The sequence below is a fragment of the Pygoscelis adeliae genome, unplaced genomic scaffold, assembly GCF_000699105.1.
Source record: "Pygoscelis adeliae isolate BGI_AS28 unplaced genomic scaffold, ASM69910v1 Scaffold45, whole genome shotgun sequence".
Lineage (NCBI taxonomy): Eukaryota > Metazoa > Chordata > Aves > Sphenisciformes > Spheniscidae > Pygoscelis > Pygoscelis adeliae.
Window position 1 is genome coordinate 14,285,158 of NW_008825114.1, and position 13,836 is coordinate 14,298,993.

Here is a 13,836-nt window from a genome sequence, read left to right on the forward strand (position 1 = left end):
AGATATTACAAGACAAGATATAGATGGGTAATGGGGGAGCTCAAAATGGAAAGCTCTTCTGTAGGAGATGTGATTGGGTTTGAGGAAGGCCTGTGTAGGAGCATGAGATTGCAGCTGTGGAAGAGACAGTGAATGCACACAGAGGGCAAACTGAGAGAGGAGAATTAAGTAGGGAGGCAGATCTATTGAAGCCTGGGAGTAAAGAGGGAAACCAGTCTGAAGGATGTACACTTGCAGTAGAGGGTTAGAAAAATGGAAGGTGAATAGTATGCAAGAGGTCTGTTAAGGTAAAGAAGAATAAGTGTATGGGGAAAGGAGAGATAAGAGTGGTCTGGGAAAAGCAATATTTACCTTGCAGAGAACTGAAGTGGAAATAAACTGAGTACTGGGAGCGGGGAGGAGGGAGCGGGAAGAGAAGAGTTCTCCCAAATACAAGAAGTACAGAAAAAGTTGGTGTAAAGAAGAGGGGAAATGCACATTGAGTTTTTGGATTGCTCAGGTGGCAGCTGTCACTGCAAAATTCTTCAATGCTGCATGTATGTTATATAAGATTATGGATATTGGTTATGCTACTGAGACTGACAGGTAAGGAGAATGGGTACTGAAAGCGACTAGTTTTATCTCCTTTGCCCTCTCAATCAGAGATCAAAATGATCCCATTCACTAATGTTGCGCCTGAAGTCATATGTGATTTTCATGAAGACTCAAGGTGGCTGTTGAGAGCAAGCAGTCAGCTGTGCCTTGTCTACCTGTCCCTGCCCTTCTGCCAGTAACTGATCACTTGCATGATGAAGCAGATGGAGGAACTGATCCAGATGAACACCAGCCTGGCAAGAAAGCGTTACCTAAACCCTGTGTTTTGAGTGTGTTGGGAGGCAGAAGTTCCCTGCCACATCTTCTGATTTCTTCTTCATGTTGAATTTTAGGATACACACCGGGGGCTTTTTATCCAGCAGCTGCGGCACACGCAGAATCCACAGCCCCGGATTAAACTGAAGCTGTTTGGGCACTCTGGCACTGGGAAAACAACCCTCGTGGAGTCTCTCAAGTGCGGCCTGATACGAAGCTTTTTCCGAAGACGTAGGCCTAGGCTCTCCTCCACAAACTCAACCAGATTCCCCCCATCTCCTTTGTCTTCCAAACCTTCAGGTATGGCTTCGAAGATGTAACGTTTGAATGAGAAAACATTTTCCTCTTTGTCTGTGTAGCTCCTAAGGAAGAACTGTCGGCTGCACTGCAAAAGACAGGACAGGCTAAGCATGTAAGAAACCAAAGCAAAACAGAGAGGGTATTGACTTCTCTGTGCGGAGGCTCGTACCTAAAGTAAGAGCAAAGAGAAGCAGTGGGTGTGGAGGGTGTAGGAGTAGATAAGGTTTTGTTTACTCACATGCTGCATAAGTGAACTTGGAGAGTGGAGGACAGGACTTGTGAACACTGATGTTTACTTTTCACAAAAAGTCCTAGGCTACAAACGCCAGTGTCACTACCAGATTCCACCATCATGGTTTTGGGGATTATGTTTTGTTAGCCTTTTTGTTTGAGTAGCTTCAATAAAGTGTGCAAAATTGAAACAGTCGCTGCATCTTTATGTGATCTTTAAGTAATAATAGAGGATTCAGAACTGCCTCTGATGCTTTGGAGTGCTTTTTCCGTCAGGTACAGGAGTGGATTAGCCCAGTTAGACATGTCTAAAATTGTCTCCAAACAAGGTGAAAATGGAGGCTTTCTGAAGTGAAGTAAGTGTGTGCAAATAATAGGGAAACTTTGCCTGTGTAGCACCAGTTGGCCTGTGTGAAGTGGGAAGAGCTGCAGGACGTGGAGGAACTAACTAGGTTTACACTTCAACATGTGCCCGGCTTTGGAAGAACCCACAGCTGTGGCAGAAGGACATTGGAAAGAGTAGTGCACTGTTTGTCCAGGTCTCTCTTCTAACACTGAGAGGCTGTGCAATGTATACAAGCTAAGCAGGCATGTCGAGGAGCTCAAGTTTAAATTGATGTTTAGAAGTAGTCTTAGTTACGTAAGTTTTAGATGGGGTCAGGGTTGCCTTTTTCTTTAAAAACCTTTGGATAATACTTGCAGGTTTAGGTTTCATTCATGCTTTTTAAGTAATGTTAGAACAGCCCTACTAGTAGATTTCATCTCTACTTTCTCTCTAGTCACCTGAGGAATCTATAGGTACTCACAGAGTGGCTTTTAACAAGACAAGATACCTGGCACAGAGATTGTTACTGCATTTGCTCTTTACTTAAGGCAAGGGGCTCACATCTGTGACAACAGAATAAAGAAATTGATTACATGAATCAATCAGAAGTTCTTGATTTATTTATCTTAATTTACTGTGTCATACAAGGGGAGATAAGTCACTCAGGGAATATCAGTTCCTGGAGGCAGTGCAGGAAGGTTTTGACCAAAGACAGATTTTTTTTTTTTTATGTTGGTTGGTACCAACCAGAACCAGAAGACAGGTGTTAGGTGCTCACAACATCATAAAATCAGACAAGACTGCCAGTCACATTGGCAAATCATTATAGAAATAATGGTGAGTTGGAAGCAGGCACTTGAAAATAGCTTACCTAGATATAAAACCAGAAAGCTGCACAGTGCTATGCACACTTGAAACTTGTGCGGTTCTATGCAAACAAAGCTACTATGGCATTATTTTAATGTTTGGATTTTTGGTTTTTGTTTGTTTCAGTATCTGTTCTTTTTGGATGAAATCATTATATAACATGTAAATAATGTTATGGATTGAGTGACATAATCAGATAAACATTTAAACTAGCAGAGTTTGGTCTATATTTGATCATGTGCTTAGGTTTGTTTAAATTCTAAAAAATAAGTGTGTGAATTCACCATGCATTTATTTACAAGGGCCTAAAGATTTAAACATTACACTAGAAAATCAAACATGACACGTAGTTTCTTGTATATTAAAACCCAAATATTAGAATTCAGCCTCTAGTGGGGGAAAGAACTCTCTACTTTCTCCACTAGATGGTGCAAGTCAATTAAAAAGTCCTTTCATTTGTCATTTACTCTTAGGGACTCTGAATTAAGCAGGAACTAAACAAACTGCTTATTAGTAAAATAATTTTGGTTAAGGGCCTGCTTTTCTTTCCCCCCTCCCCAGAAACAGTTGTTACACAGTGATATTTTTATCCTTAACTTACAGCAATCAAGTATATGAATATGTAGCATTTCCATGCCCATAAAAATAGACCATGCTATGAAATTGCAGCCTTTAGCTAAAAAAGCAGTATATCTTTGTGACATAGAAGAACTTTAACTATTGAAACCTTTCATTCCCAAATCATTCAGGTTTTTTCTATGCTTCCCATCCAGCAGTATATCTGCTAAAGGGCAGTAAGTGCTATATGGGATCATTCTAATATTTTCCTTTTCATCGTTCACAATAAGGTTGTAGTTGTGTATGTTCACGGCTTGGTAGTCATCTCCTTTCTTTGAAGAGCAGTTTGGGTTTTTTAATCAGCTTTTATTCTATTTTATTTTGAAGTAATCTGGTTGTGATTTTCACATGGCTTGTAATCTCATCTTCCTTTCCCTGACCCAGTTTCAGTAAGCATTACGAATCTTTATCCTGGTTGTGAGAATGTCAGCGTGAGAAGCCGCAGTATGATGTTTGAGCCGGGCCTGACCAAAGGGGTATTAGAAGCTTTTGTTTCACCTGCTCATCACTCTCACTGCTCTGCTGATGACCAGTCCACCAAGGCCATTGACATTCAAAATGCCTGCTTGTATGGTAAGCAGAGCCCTGGGCTGGCATGCCTTAATGCTGCGGGATGGTTAATGCCATGTTGCTTGTTTTTAAAAATAAAAATAATAAAAAAAATTCTGACTAAGTATGGTAGTGACTGTGGTTGAGAATCCAACACTGGTGGGGTTTGGTTTGTTTAAGCAGAAAGTAAATCTGCATGAAGTTCTCTACCTGTGATACTCATACTAATCACGCGTCAGATCCTTATAGTGTCACATGTGTTTTTGAGATAAATAAGTGGGGCAGGAGGAAGGAGGGATTTGGTATAGTAGGAGTGGGCTGGCAGACTGGCTACAAGTGTGAAGGCTCCTTCACCTACACTGTATGTCATTTGGGGATTTTATCAGATTTAATCTGGTCCCATAGACCCAAGTGTCCTCACCACGTAAGTGGTTCCCAGCTGTATGAAGGACCTACCATTCTTGCCCCATGACAGGACTGGAGCATGTTTGGTGAGTCCTGGAGCTCACCAAACATGGTGAGTGGAGCTTCTGATTTAATTTTTTTGAAAGGAAGCTAAATGCTCTGCAGTTGCAACCAGGTAGCAGTAACAGGGGTCAGTCAGAGAAGTTGTCGTAAGTACATATATGGCTTTTGACTGTGAAGACCATACAAATGGTGCATATATACCACCAGCCATACGAATCACTATGTAGGTGGTAAGATCTCTCCCAGTAGGATCTCTTCTTAATAAGGTTTTGCACACCTTAGCAGCTGCAATTTTGAGGCTGAGTTAGGAGTAATCAAGATTTTATTTTGGAGAGAGAAACGTATTTATGAATGCAGTATATGCACACTAACACAAGCTGTGACAAAACGTTTGTCCTAGATGCTGAAGAGTTTGGCGTGTAGCTAAAGCTTGTTCTTTGTCCAGGATAATTTCCTCTTTCAGTGTGACTTGAAACCAAGTCAAATCTGCAGTGAAAATAGAGTTATGTAACAGACTGTCAGAAGGGGTTTCTTTTCTTTCTCTGTGCTGTCTTGATATAGAAGGAAAGTGTGCGCATGGGTGAACTCTGAATAGCTGTACTCATAACAGCAGATTTGAGTTTTCTGGTTTTAAGTTTGAGGTACATCTTAATCAGCATTTATTTAAATAGACGTAGTACAAGTGCAGCAGACTTCACCCTAATCAAATGGCGAGTCTGGGAAGTGCCATACAGTGCAACACACTAATACTTTTCTCACCTGAAGCTAAAGGAGATGGCAAAAAGAAGCACGGTGCTGTTGGGATCCTTAACATGGTGATTCTTCAGTCCTGACTTAACGTGACGTGAACAGTACAGTTCTGTAAAGCAATGTGGCTTTCTTTGAGAATGTCCTTCAGCTGTTTTTAATACCAGCAGTGGCATGTTAAGAAGGAAAATTAATTAAAATGTTGAGCTTTTTGGGGTAAGCAGGAAAAGAATGGGAACCATTATTCTTGTTTTTCAAGGGAATTACAAGATCCATTGCTGTTGTGCAAGGCAAAGGCCAATTTAATATGTAATGCTGCATGCATTTAACACACAGGTGCTTCCATGTGGCATCCAGCTGAATGTCCTAAAGAAGTGAATGTGAGAGAGGAACAGATTGCGAGGACCCAACTTCTCAGCCTTTGAGACTGACTGAAACCCATTCCCTTTGTTCATGATTGCATTTGCAGTCTTGCTTTCTCACATGCATACGTTTATCTTTGTGAAAGTTTAAATCAGGTTAACTCTTTTGTTTGTCTTTCCATGGCTGAAAGATGCTTCGTGCTTACTGACGAAGTGTGATCTCTTCATCTGTTTGTCTGTTTTTCAGGAGTTGGTGATTTCAGCATCTGGGAATTCTCTGGGAACCCTGTGTATTTCTGCTGTTATGATTTTTTTGCTGCGAATGATCCCACTGCAATTCACATAGTGCTTTTTAGTCTCGAGGAGCCTTATGAAATCCAGCTAAACCAAGTGACCTTTTGGCTCAGTTTCCTGAAATCCTTAGTCCCAGTTGAGGAGCCAATAGGTATGCTCCTCTGCCTGTTAATGAAATATTAGGGGACTATAAGATAAAGCTTCTTGTGTTTCTCTGCAACTTTGTACATCCTCCATGTTGAGTGCTGTTATGTGTCTTCATCCCCCTGTATTCAAACACACCTTACACAAGGTTTCTTAGAGACAGGAAATTTTATCTGTGGAACAAGTGTGAAGAGTTGTACACACCACTTAGTCCAACTAAAAAGGGTCATGAGGTACAGTGCAGCCTCTTGTGGCACTGGGATTTACATCTGTAAATGGCAGATGAAGTTTTATGTCAGATAAGCTGCATGGAAAAGTGTTTCAGAGGGTTGGAGCCATTTAAAACTAGTTTTAGACACATTGCTTAAACTCTACTTATATCTAACCCCAATTAACAGTGCTTCCAGCATAAATTGGTCTTGTCAGCGAGGACAGAACAACATTATGGAGTGGCGTTACCTCTCAGTACATGCCACTTTAACATGTTTAACTAGACTTGTACATGGACTTTCAAATATGTTAACCTTTGCATCAGGGTGTACAGAAACCAGTATTTCTAGTAAATTCCATTTCACATATTGTCAGACTTTGCACAGGTTTTAATAAGTTTACTTGTTTTATATTCAAGCTTTCTAACAAACTGAAAGTTACTTGGCAGGCAAACAAATTAACTTTTTTTTTTTCTTAAAAGGTCTGTAGGTCTAGGTATATATACCATATAATTTGTTCCTGTTTGTATCTGAGCATTGGTCTGCAAACTCTGACAGTTTCATGGGTGAACCAACCTCTGACATGTGTCTTGGTTCTATGAACCAAAATGTTATTCCAGCCAGTGGATCTCACTCAGCGCTCATGGACATTTGTAATGCTGCTAGGGGCTCACCAGACAAGCATATCAAATACTTACATAGTGCAAAGAGTATTTCCCCTCTCTTTTTGTTCTCTGCTCAATTCTGCTCAATTCTGTATGCATTATCTCAGCCAGATAATGATAATGATGAGCCGAGGCAGACCTTCAGTTTTCAGTTCAGGCATCTGCAGGTCTTTCACTTTCCATTTTTGGTCAAATCACAAGCTTAACAATATAAGCACTTGGATGTAACCAACATGAAATTACTTCTGGAAGTAAAAGCTCAGAAATTTGCAGGAAAGTATCAAAGCTGAAAACACAGTTAATTTGCAATTGCTGAAAGCTTTTCATGGCTCCTCAGTCTAGCAAGGAAACTTAGTTCTTGGTTTGGCCAAGTTAGACTTTGAGTTAATAATTTCTTCTTACTCATGTAATTATCAGCATTATTTAGATACTTTGCTTAAATCAGTGTTTATACTGATCAGCTCAATTTGGGTACCCATGCATTTTTTTACTATTACAACTCTCAAGTAATATGTAGTAACTGATGTTAGCAGAAACCTGAAACTTTTGGAAAAGCCCTTCAGCTGCCAAAAAAAAAAAAATTTACAATTAGAAAATACTGACCTTGAAGTGCTATGCAGAGATTTGGGAAACTGGCTTTTTATGAATGAATCAAGATTCTGTAGCTCTTAGTTGATGAAAACTGAGCAGTGATGTAAGCATATTTCTCCCATGTGAAGTTTTGTCAGACTTAAAACAGCAGGATTGGATGTACTATCTCTTCTAAAAATAGTCTAATGGTGTCTTCTCTTTTCTGGAAGATCAGTTTGAGAAAAGATTGAAAACTGTGTTCCGTACTGTCACCTCATTCATGCCATTTGTATCTTTCTTTCTCATTCTTTTTCATGGTTTCTGCCAGGCTTTCCTACTTAACTCTCACCTAAGTGAGAGGTCATTGTTTGTGTAAGTACTGCGAAATAGCATTCATACCACCGTATGAATGTTGTAGACATTTTGTGTTCTACTTACAGTCCTCTACTCTGCACCTGTAGTATTAAGGACCATCCAAAGATGATGAGAAACCCTTTCAAGAAGCTGTAATTTTTAATTATTTTTCCCCACGCTGTTATAGATTGTAGTTAATAGATATTTCATTAGTGCTATTGATTAATGTTTTTGTTAAAGCAATATAGTCATGTAATATCAATGTATCTGATGTTATTCAAAGAGTCTAGCTATTCAAACTGGACGTTATATAGATAATCCTATAGGCAGATAACAGCCAAAGCACCGGTGGTGTAAGCACAGTATGGCTATGCTTACCGTTGGTAAATCCACTGCAAAAGTGATTGGTATGAAGAATGTAAAATGCTACTTTCCTGGCTCAGTAAGACAGCCATCTCCATAGGCATGTCTCATAGTGAGGGAGTGCTCTTGTTTCTCTTCTAGCGTTTGGTGGAAAGCTGAAAAGTCCCCTGTGTGTTGTTTTGGTCGCCACACATGCTGACATAGTGAATCTTCCTCGGCCTGTTGGGGGAGAGTTTTGGTATGACAAAGACATGTCGTTGTTGAAGGAAATCAGGAACAGGTAAGTGGGGAGTGTATTTATATGTAGTGTTTAAACATGTCAGTTGGAAAGAAAAAATACTAAAATGCATAGGAATACGTAAAAGGTTTTTATGTGGCTTAAGCTTTATGATATGATATTTTGAGTATGTTCAGGAAGCTTATATTGTGCAAAAATTGAAAAATTTACCAATATTACAGTGAGTGAGCTGCCTTAAATGAGCTAAAATGAGCCAAGTGGTGCAAAAATGAGTTGAGGCTCAGAAAGTCTCACCCTGTAAACACTAGGATACATCCAAAGGCCTGTATCAGCCATCTGTCTAACATCTTGGTGCTCAGGTTTTGCACAAGTCTCAGAAAAGTGGGCAGTTCCCAGCTACAAACTCTGGGTGCAAAAGAAGAATCTTTACAGGAGACCCACCCTTTGCTCCGAATTGATTTAGAATGGGTAGGAAAAAAACTTAAACCAGGCCTGGAGGTACTCCATACACAGTTCGTGAAGAGCTGGACATTGTGGAGTCACGCAGGTGACAAGGTCATCCAAGAGGTACCTAGAAGTTAGGGAAATTTCTAGCCTTCTTCAGCAAATGTCTGGAGAGCATGCTAATTGTAGATGGAAATAGGGAATTTTTCATAAACATACTACTGTATAAAGTAACAATAATTTATATTCACAGCATGTAGGTGGGTAACACATGGTACGAGGAGCCATCCATACTTGTGAGTGTGGTCACTTGTCTGGACTGTATGAGAAACAGATGTAGGAATTCCAGCACAATAGTGGCAGGGCAGTATCTTAATCAATTGAAATAAAGCAACAGAAAATACCTGTGTGTAATCTTTGTTGGAATTCTTTTAAGTGCAAATCAGCCCAGAGCTAGGAAAACAAGTACATGCAGTTGAAAAGCCAAAAGGAAGTGAGAAAGAAAGCTGGTGTCAATAGCAATGACAACTGGACTATTTAAAGTGAGAAAAAAGAAAACAACAAATATGAAGACCTTAAAAAGAATTAATTCCTGCTATCCCTTCTCTAGTAAAATGCTTGGTTTTGTAATTACAAGTCCTGTGATGCAGCTGTAATTTTCTTACACATCTTCAGCCTTCTTCCTTAGGAAAGACAACAATATTCTCTCAATATCTCTATTTTCAAGAAAATTAGTGAGCAGCTATACTGTCTGTGCTTATAAAATATCTTAGCATAATCAGTACTTAAACTTTTTCATCATTCCTTGAAGAAAAATAACTCTTGTGTAATTTAAGACTGAAGTACAACTGGATTAAGAAATAAAACTGGATTTGGGACTAAGTAAATAATTGCTTGTTTTTTCTCTTTTAGATTTGGAAATGATCTGCAAATTTCAGACAAGTTATTTGTCTTGGATGCTGGAGCATCTGGGTCTAAAGATATGAAGCTTCTCCGAAATCACTTGCAAGAAATAAGAAGCCAGATAATTTCTGTAAGTAATGTCTAATGGTCTGGTTTGGGCCAGCCAAAATGTGAAAATCTTGTGTAATAATTTACTGCAAATTTAGTACTTACATTACGAAACTTAAAGAAACGAGTGCTGTTTCAGTTTTTTAGCAGCGTGCATAACAGACCTGGTGATAAACTCCTGACATCAAAGATTCAATCCGCATTTTCAAAATTGTAGGTGTTTTGTACAGGTCACCAAAATGACTTCTCTTGAAAGGAAATTATTTGAGATTTTTCAGTTCAAAGTTATAGTTTCATATTTTGAATTGACAGTGATTGGATTCCAGCTTTGACCCTTCTTTGTTTGTTTGTTTTTAATCTTTTTTTATCAACGTAGTATTACAGAGAAACAGAATATATTTCAGGCAAGTTAAGTTTTTCATAACACCAGAGTATAACAGTTTCCTCAACTGTTAGGAAGATAATTCTCAATATAGATGAGTGAACTGAATATGTATTAACTTTTTACTGCACTTTTTAACTGAAAAATATGTGCTTGGAGTTGTATATGTATGTGTAGGTATATGTATATGAGACTAAAGGTAAAATAGCCATGGTTTGATGTCATCACCATGAATCTACCGAAACTTCCATACTGAGGGTGACCAAGTCAAGTTGTTATGTAGCCTGTGCTAGATGGATGTAAATTTTTTTATACTGAAGGCCCTCTTACTTGTGTGACACGCCAACAAGGCTTTCTGCAGCTACTTCTGATAGATATTTTTTAAAAAATGAATTAAAAGTTAATGTATTACTGAGTTCATTCTGTAGGTTGAGGAAAATGTTTGGTTTTATGCAAAATTCAGCCCATTTTACGTTCCAAATGGTCTCTTGATTTAATAAGCTTTATTGTAGCTGTGGTCACTAGCTTGAAATCTGGAGGGCTTTGCTGCATAAGAAGTGCATGCTGTGGCTTGAGAGCGTAGGATGAAGGCATCAGTGATGTCCAAGACAATCAACAGATAAAAGTACCACCTTTACTTCTTACCTGATACTCTGCTGTCTCACCTGTTGAAGTAAATTGGTTCCGTACAGATACTGATGAGTACAGATTTTAATTAAATGTTAACAATTTCTGAAATAAAGATTAACTTCTAGATGCATGAAGGCAATTGATACACTTCTAAAGTCACTGTTTCAGGTGGTCAGCACATTTGACAAGGCAGGACTATATAAACCAAACTTTGTTCCACGTGTCAGGATTCCCTTTGTAATCACGGTGATGTTTGGAAAGTTTGCTTATTTCAACAGCCAAAAAGTTGTTTCTGAAATTCACTTTATTAGAAAAAGTTAGGTCTTATGGCAAGTGAATGCCAGATGGAAGAGTAAAGGTCCGTCACAAGGGGAACTCCTTAGACGTGAATATATATCATGAATGCATTAGACCTTGTAACCTCCATTTAAAAAAAAAAAAAAAAAACAAAAAAAAAAAACAAAAAAACACAACAATAGTACTGTTATTCTCAGCAGAGTAGAATTACAAATGGATGTTTTCTGTGCTTCTGTAAGACTTGTCCACCTATGACTCATCTGTGTGAAAAAGTAATCTCCACACTGCCTTCATGGAGAAAGATGAATGGACCCAACCAGCTGATGTCCTTGCAGCAGTTTGTATATGATGTACAGGAACAGCTTAATCCCCTAGCAAGTGAGGATGACCTACGGCATCTTGCACAGCAGTTGCATAGCATAGGAGAAGTAAGTGTTTTTATCTAAATTGCATATCTTTATTAGCAAGGTACTGCTCTGGTAGAATATTGCTTAATGGGATTTAAGCAAATGGCTATGGTTTGTTTCGCTTTTTTTTTCCTCCTCCCTCGTAAGTCATCATAAGAAGTAGAGACTGGTTAATAATGCTTTTTGTTATCGGTATTGTCTTGTGACTCCTATTTCATTTAACATTATTTCTTTGAGACAGGAAGGATTACAGTTTATTGCTATAGTTGTAAGAATGTAAAATACCCAGAAATTGTAAGTATCATCTTAAATGAGGTAGTGCCTAGTGTGTTCACTGCGTATGAGAAATTTATGTGTGTCCATTAGAAATTGAATCGTAGAATAACACCTTTGCATAAATAGCTTGCAGGGCATGGCTAGGCTTTACTGCTATTGGGCTCTAGTGACTTCCTTACTAGTGGAAATCAAGAACAAGATCTGCTCTTTGTTCTGAATACTTGGAAGAAATTAAAATGCACTGTTTGTTTTTCTCCTGTCAGCAGTGTTAATTAAATGATTGGGTCAGTAAGTTAGGCAAGAGAGAACGTGGGTTATCATCTTGTACTTCACAAGATGTAAATAGTAACTTTCATATTTATAAACAGATTAACATTATGCAGAGTGAAACTGTCCAAGATGTTGTGCTTCTGGATCCTCGCTGGCTCTGTTCAAATGTCCTTGGAAAAATCCTGTCAGTGGAGAACCCAAAAGCCCTCCATCACTATAGAGGTCGGTACACTATAGAGGACATCCAGCGTCTGGTGACAGATAGTGATGTGGAAGAACTGATACCGATCTTGGATGCCATGGATATTTGTGCAAGGGACCTTAGCAGTGGAGCAATGGTGGATATTCCTGCTCTCATAAAGACTGACAATCTCCACAGGTCTTGGACAGATGAGGAGGATGAGGTGCTGATTTATGGTGGTGTTAGAATCGTTCCTGTGGAACATCTTACCCCATTTCCTTGTGGAATTTTTCATAAAGTTCAGGTGAATCTTTGCAGGTGGATTCATCAGCAAAGCACAGAGGGAGATGCTGATATACGTCTGTGGGTAAATGGATCAAAGATTATGAATCGTGGAGCTGAGCTTTTAGTGCTGCTGGTCAACCATGGTCAGGGTATAGAGGTTCAGGTTAGAGGACTGGAAACGGAGAAGATCAAGTGCTGTTTACTCCTGGATTCTGTATGCAGCACCATTGATAACTTAATGGCCACAACCTTACCAGGCCTTCTGACCGGGAAATACTACCTTAGTCCTCAGCAGCTGAGGGAACATCATGAACCAGTAATGGTCTACCAGCCTAGAGACTTTTTCCGTGCACAGAGTCAAAAGGAGACATCACTAACTAACACTATGGGGGGATATAAAGAGAGCTTTAGCAGTATACTGTGTTTTGGGTGTCTTGATGTCTACTCCCAGGGAAGCCTAGGAATGGATATTCATGTTTCCGATCTGAATCTACTTACCAGGAGAAAACTAAGTCGACTTTTGGATCCACCTGATCCTATGGGCAAAGATTGGTGCCTTCTGGCCATGAACCTGGGCCTCCCTGATCTTGTTGCAAAGTACAATACAAATAATGGAACACAAAATGACTTTCTCTCAAGCCCGGTCCATGCCCTTCTGCAGGAGTGGAGTAATGCTCCTGAGAGCACTGTAGGTATCCTAATGTCTAAGCTGAGGGAATTAGGTCGCAGAGATGCAGCAGACTTTTTACTGAAGGCATCTTCTGTATTCAAAATAAATTTAGATGCTAATGGTCAAGAGGCTTATGCGTCCAGTTGCAACGGTGGCACATCATATAACTCTATTAGCTCTGTAGTGTCACGGTAAGAGCAAATTTTTTGCATGGACATCTTTTCAAACTGCAGAAAGGATAAAAGATACAGTACAAGAGTTTCTGTGCAGTTTCATTTATGAGGTTTTACATCAAAGGATCTTTATCCTTCTCCAGCACCACCTTTCTGTGCATAAACTTTCTACTTCTAACTGTGAATTGTTGCTCTTTATCTATTAAAAAGGCTGGTGTACTTCTGGTGTTTTAAAATTATTCCTGATACATAATGTGCTGCTTAATACTGCCATTTTAACTGGAAAGTTTCAACTTTTGGATTATGTACTGCAGCTGTTTTTATAAAATATTTCAATTCTCCCCATAAAAGGTAGGGGGAGAGGAATAGCACATATTACCTGAAATGTGTATTTCTTACACCCATTCTTTTTTCTTTTCATTGTGTCCTCTGCTTAACATTTTTTTATATTTGTAAGGAGAGAAATCCACCATTTGTGGTCAATCCGATTGAATTTAAAACCACGTTATTTATAGCTGAAAAAGCGAGTGCCTTTTGCAGAAGGGAGGGTGCAGTTGATTTGAATGACCCTGCTGGAGTTACAAGAACATGCTACCTCTGTTTCACTTAAATTGTCTGCATGCTTATCATTGCAAGTGGTGCTTGCCTTTTAATTTT

General features: G+C 39.1%; 1 protein-coding gene across 1 annotated transcript in view; it reads left to right on the top strand.

The window, feature by feature from the left end:
• The window catches only part of DAPK1 (death-associated protein kinase 1), a 54,361-nt gene extending 41,160 nt beyond the window's left edge, over window positions 1-13,201 (top strand). Inside the window, exons 19-25 of the mRNA XM_009328194.1 lie at window positions 927-1,149; window positions 3,575-3,763; window positions 5,564-5,761; window positions 8,057-8,195; window positions 9,510-9,630; window positions 11,157-11,345; window positions 11,969-13,201. Coding sequence (XP_009326469.1) covers window positions 927-1,149; window positions 3,575-3,763; window positions 5,564-5,761; window positions 8,057-8,195; window positions 9,510-9,630; window positions 11,157-11,345; window positions 11,969-13,201 — 2,292 coding nt within the window. The remainder of the gene's footprint in view (window positions 1-926; window positions 1,150-3,574; window positions 3,764-5,563; window positions 5,762-8,056; window positions 8,196-9,509; window positions 9,631-11,156; window positions 11,346-11,968) is intronic.
• The last annotated feature ends 635 nt before the right edge of the window (window positions 13,202-13,836 follow it).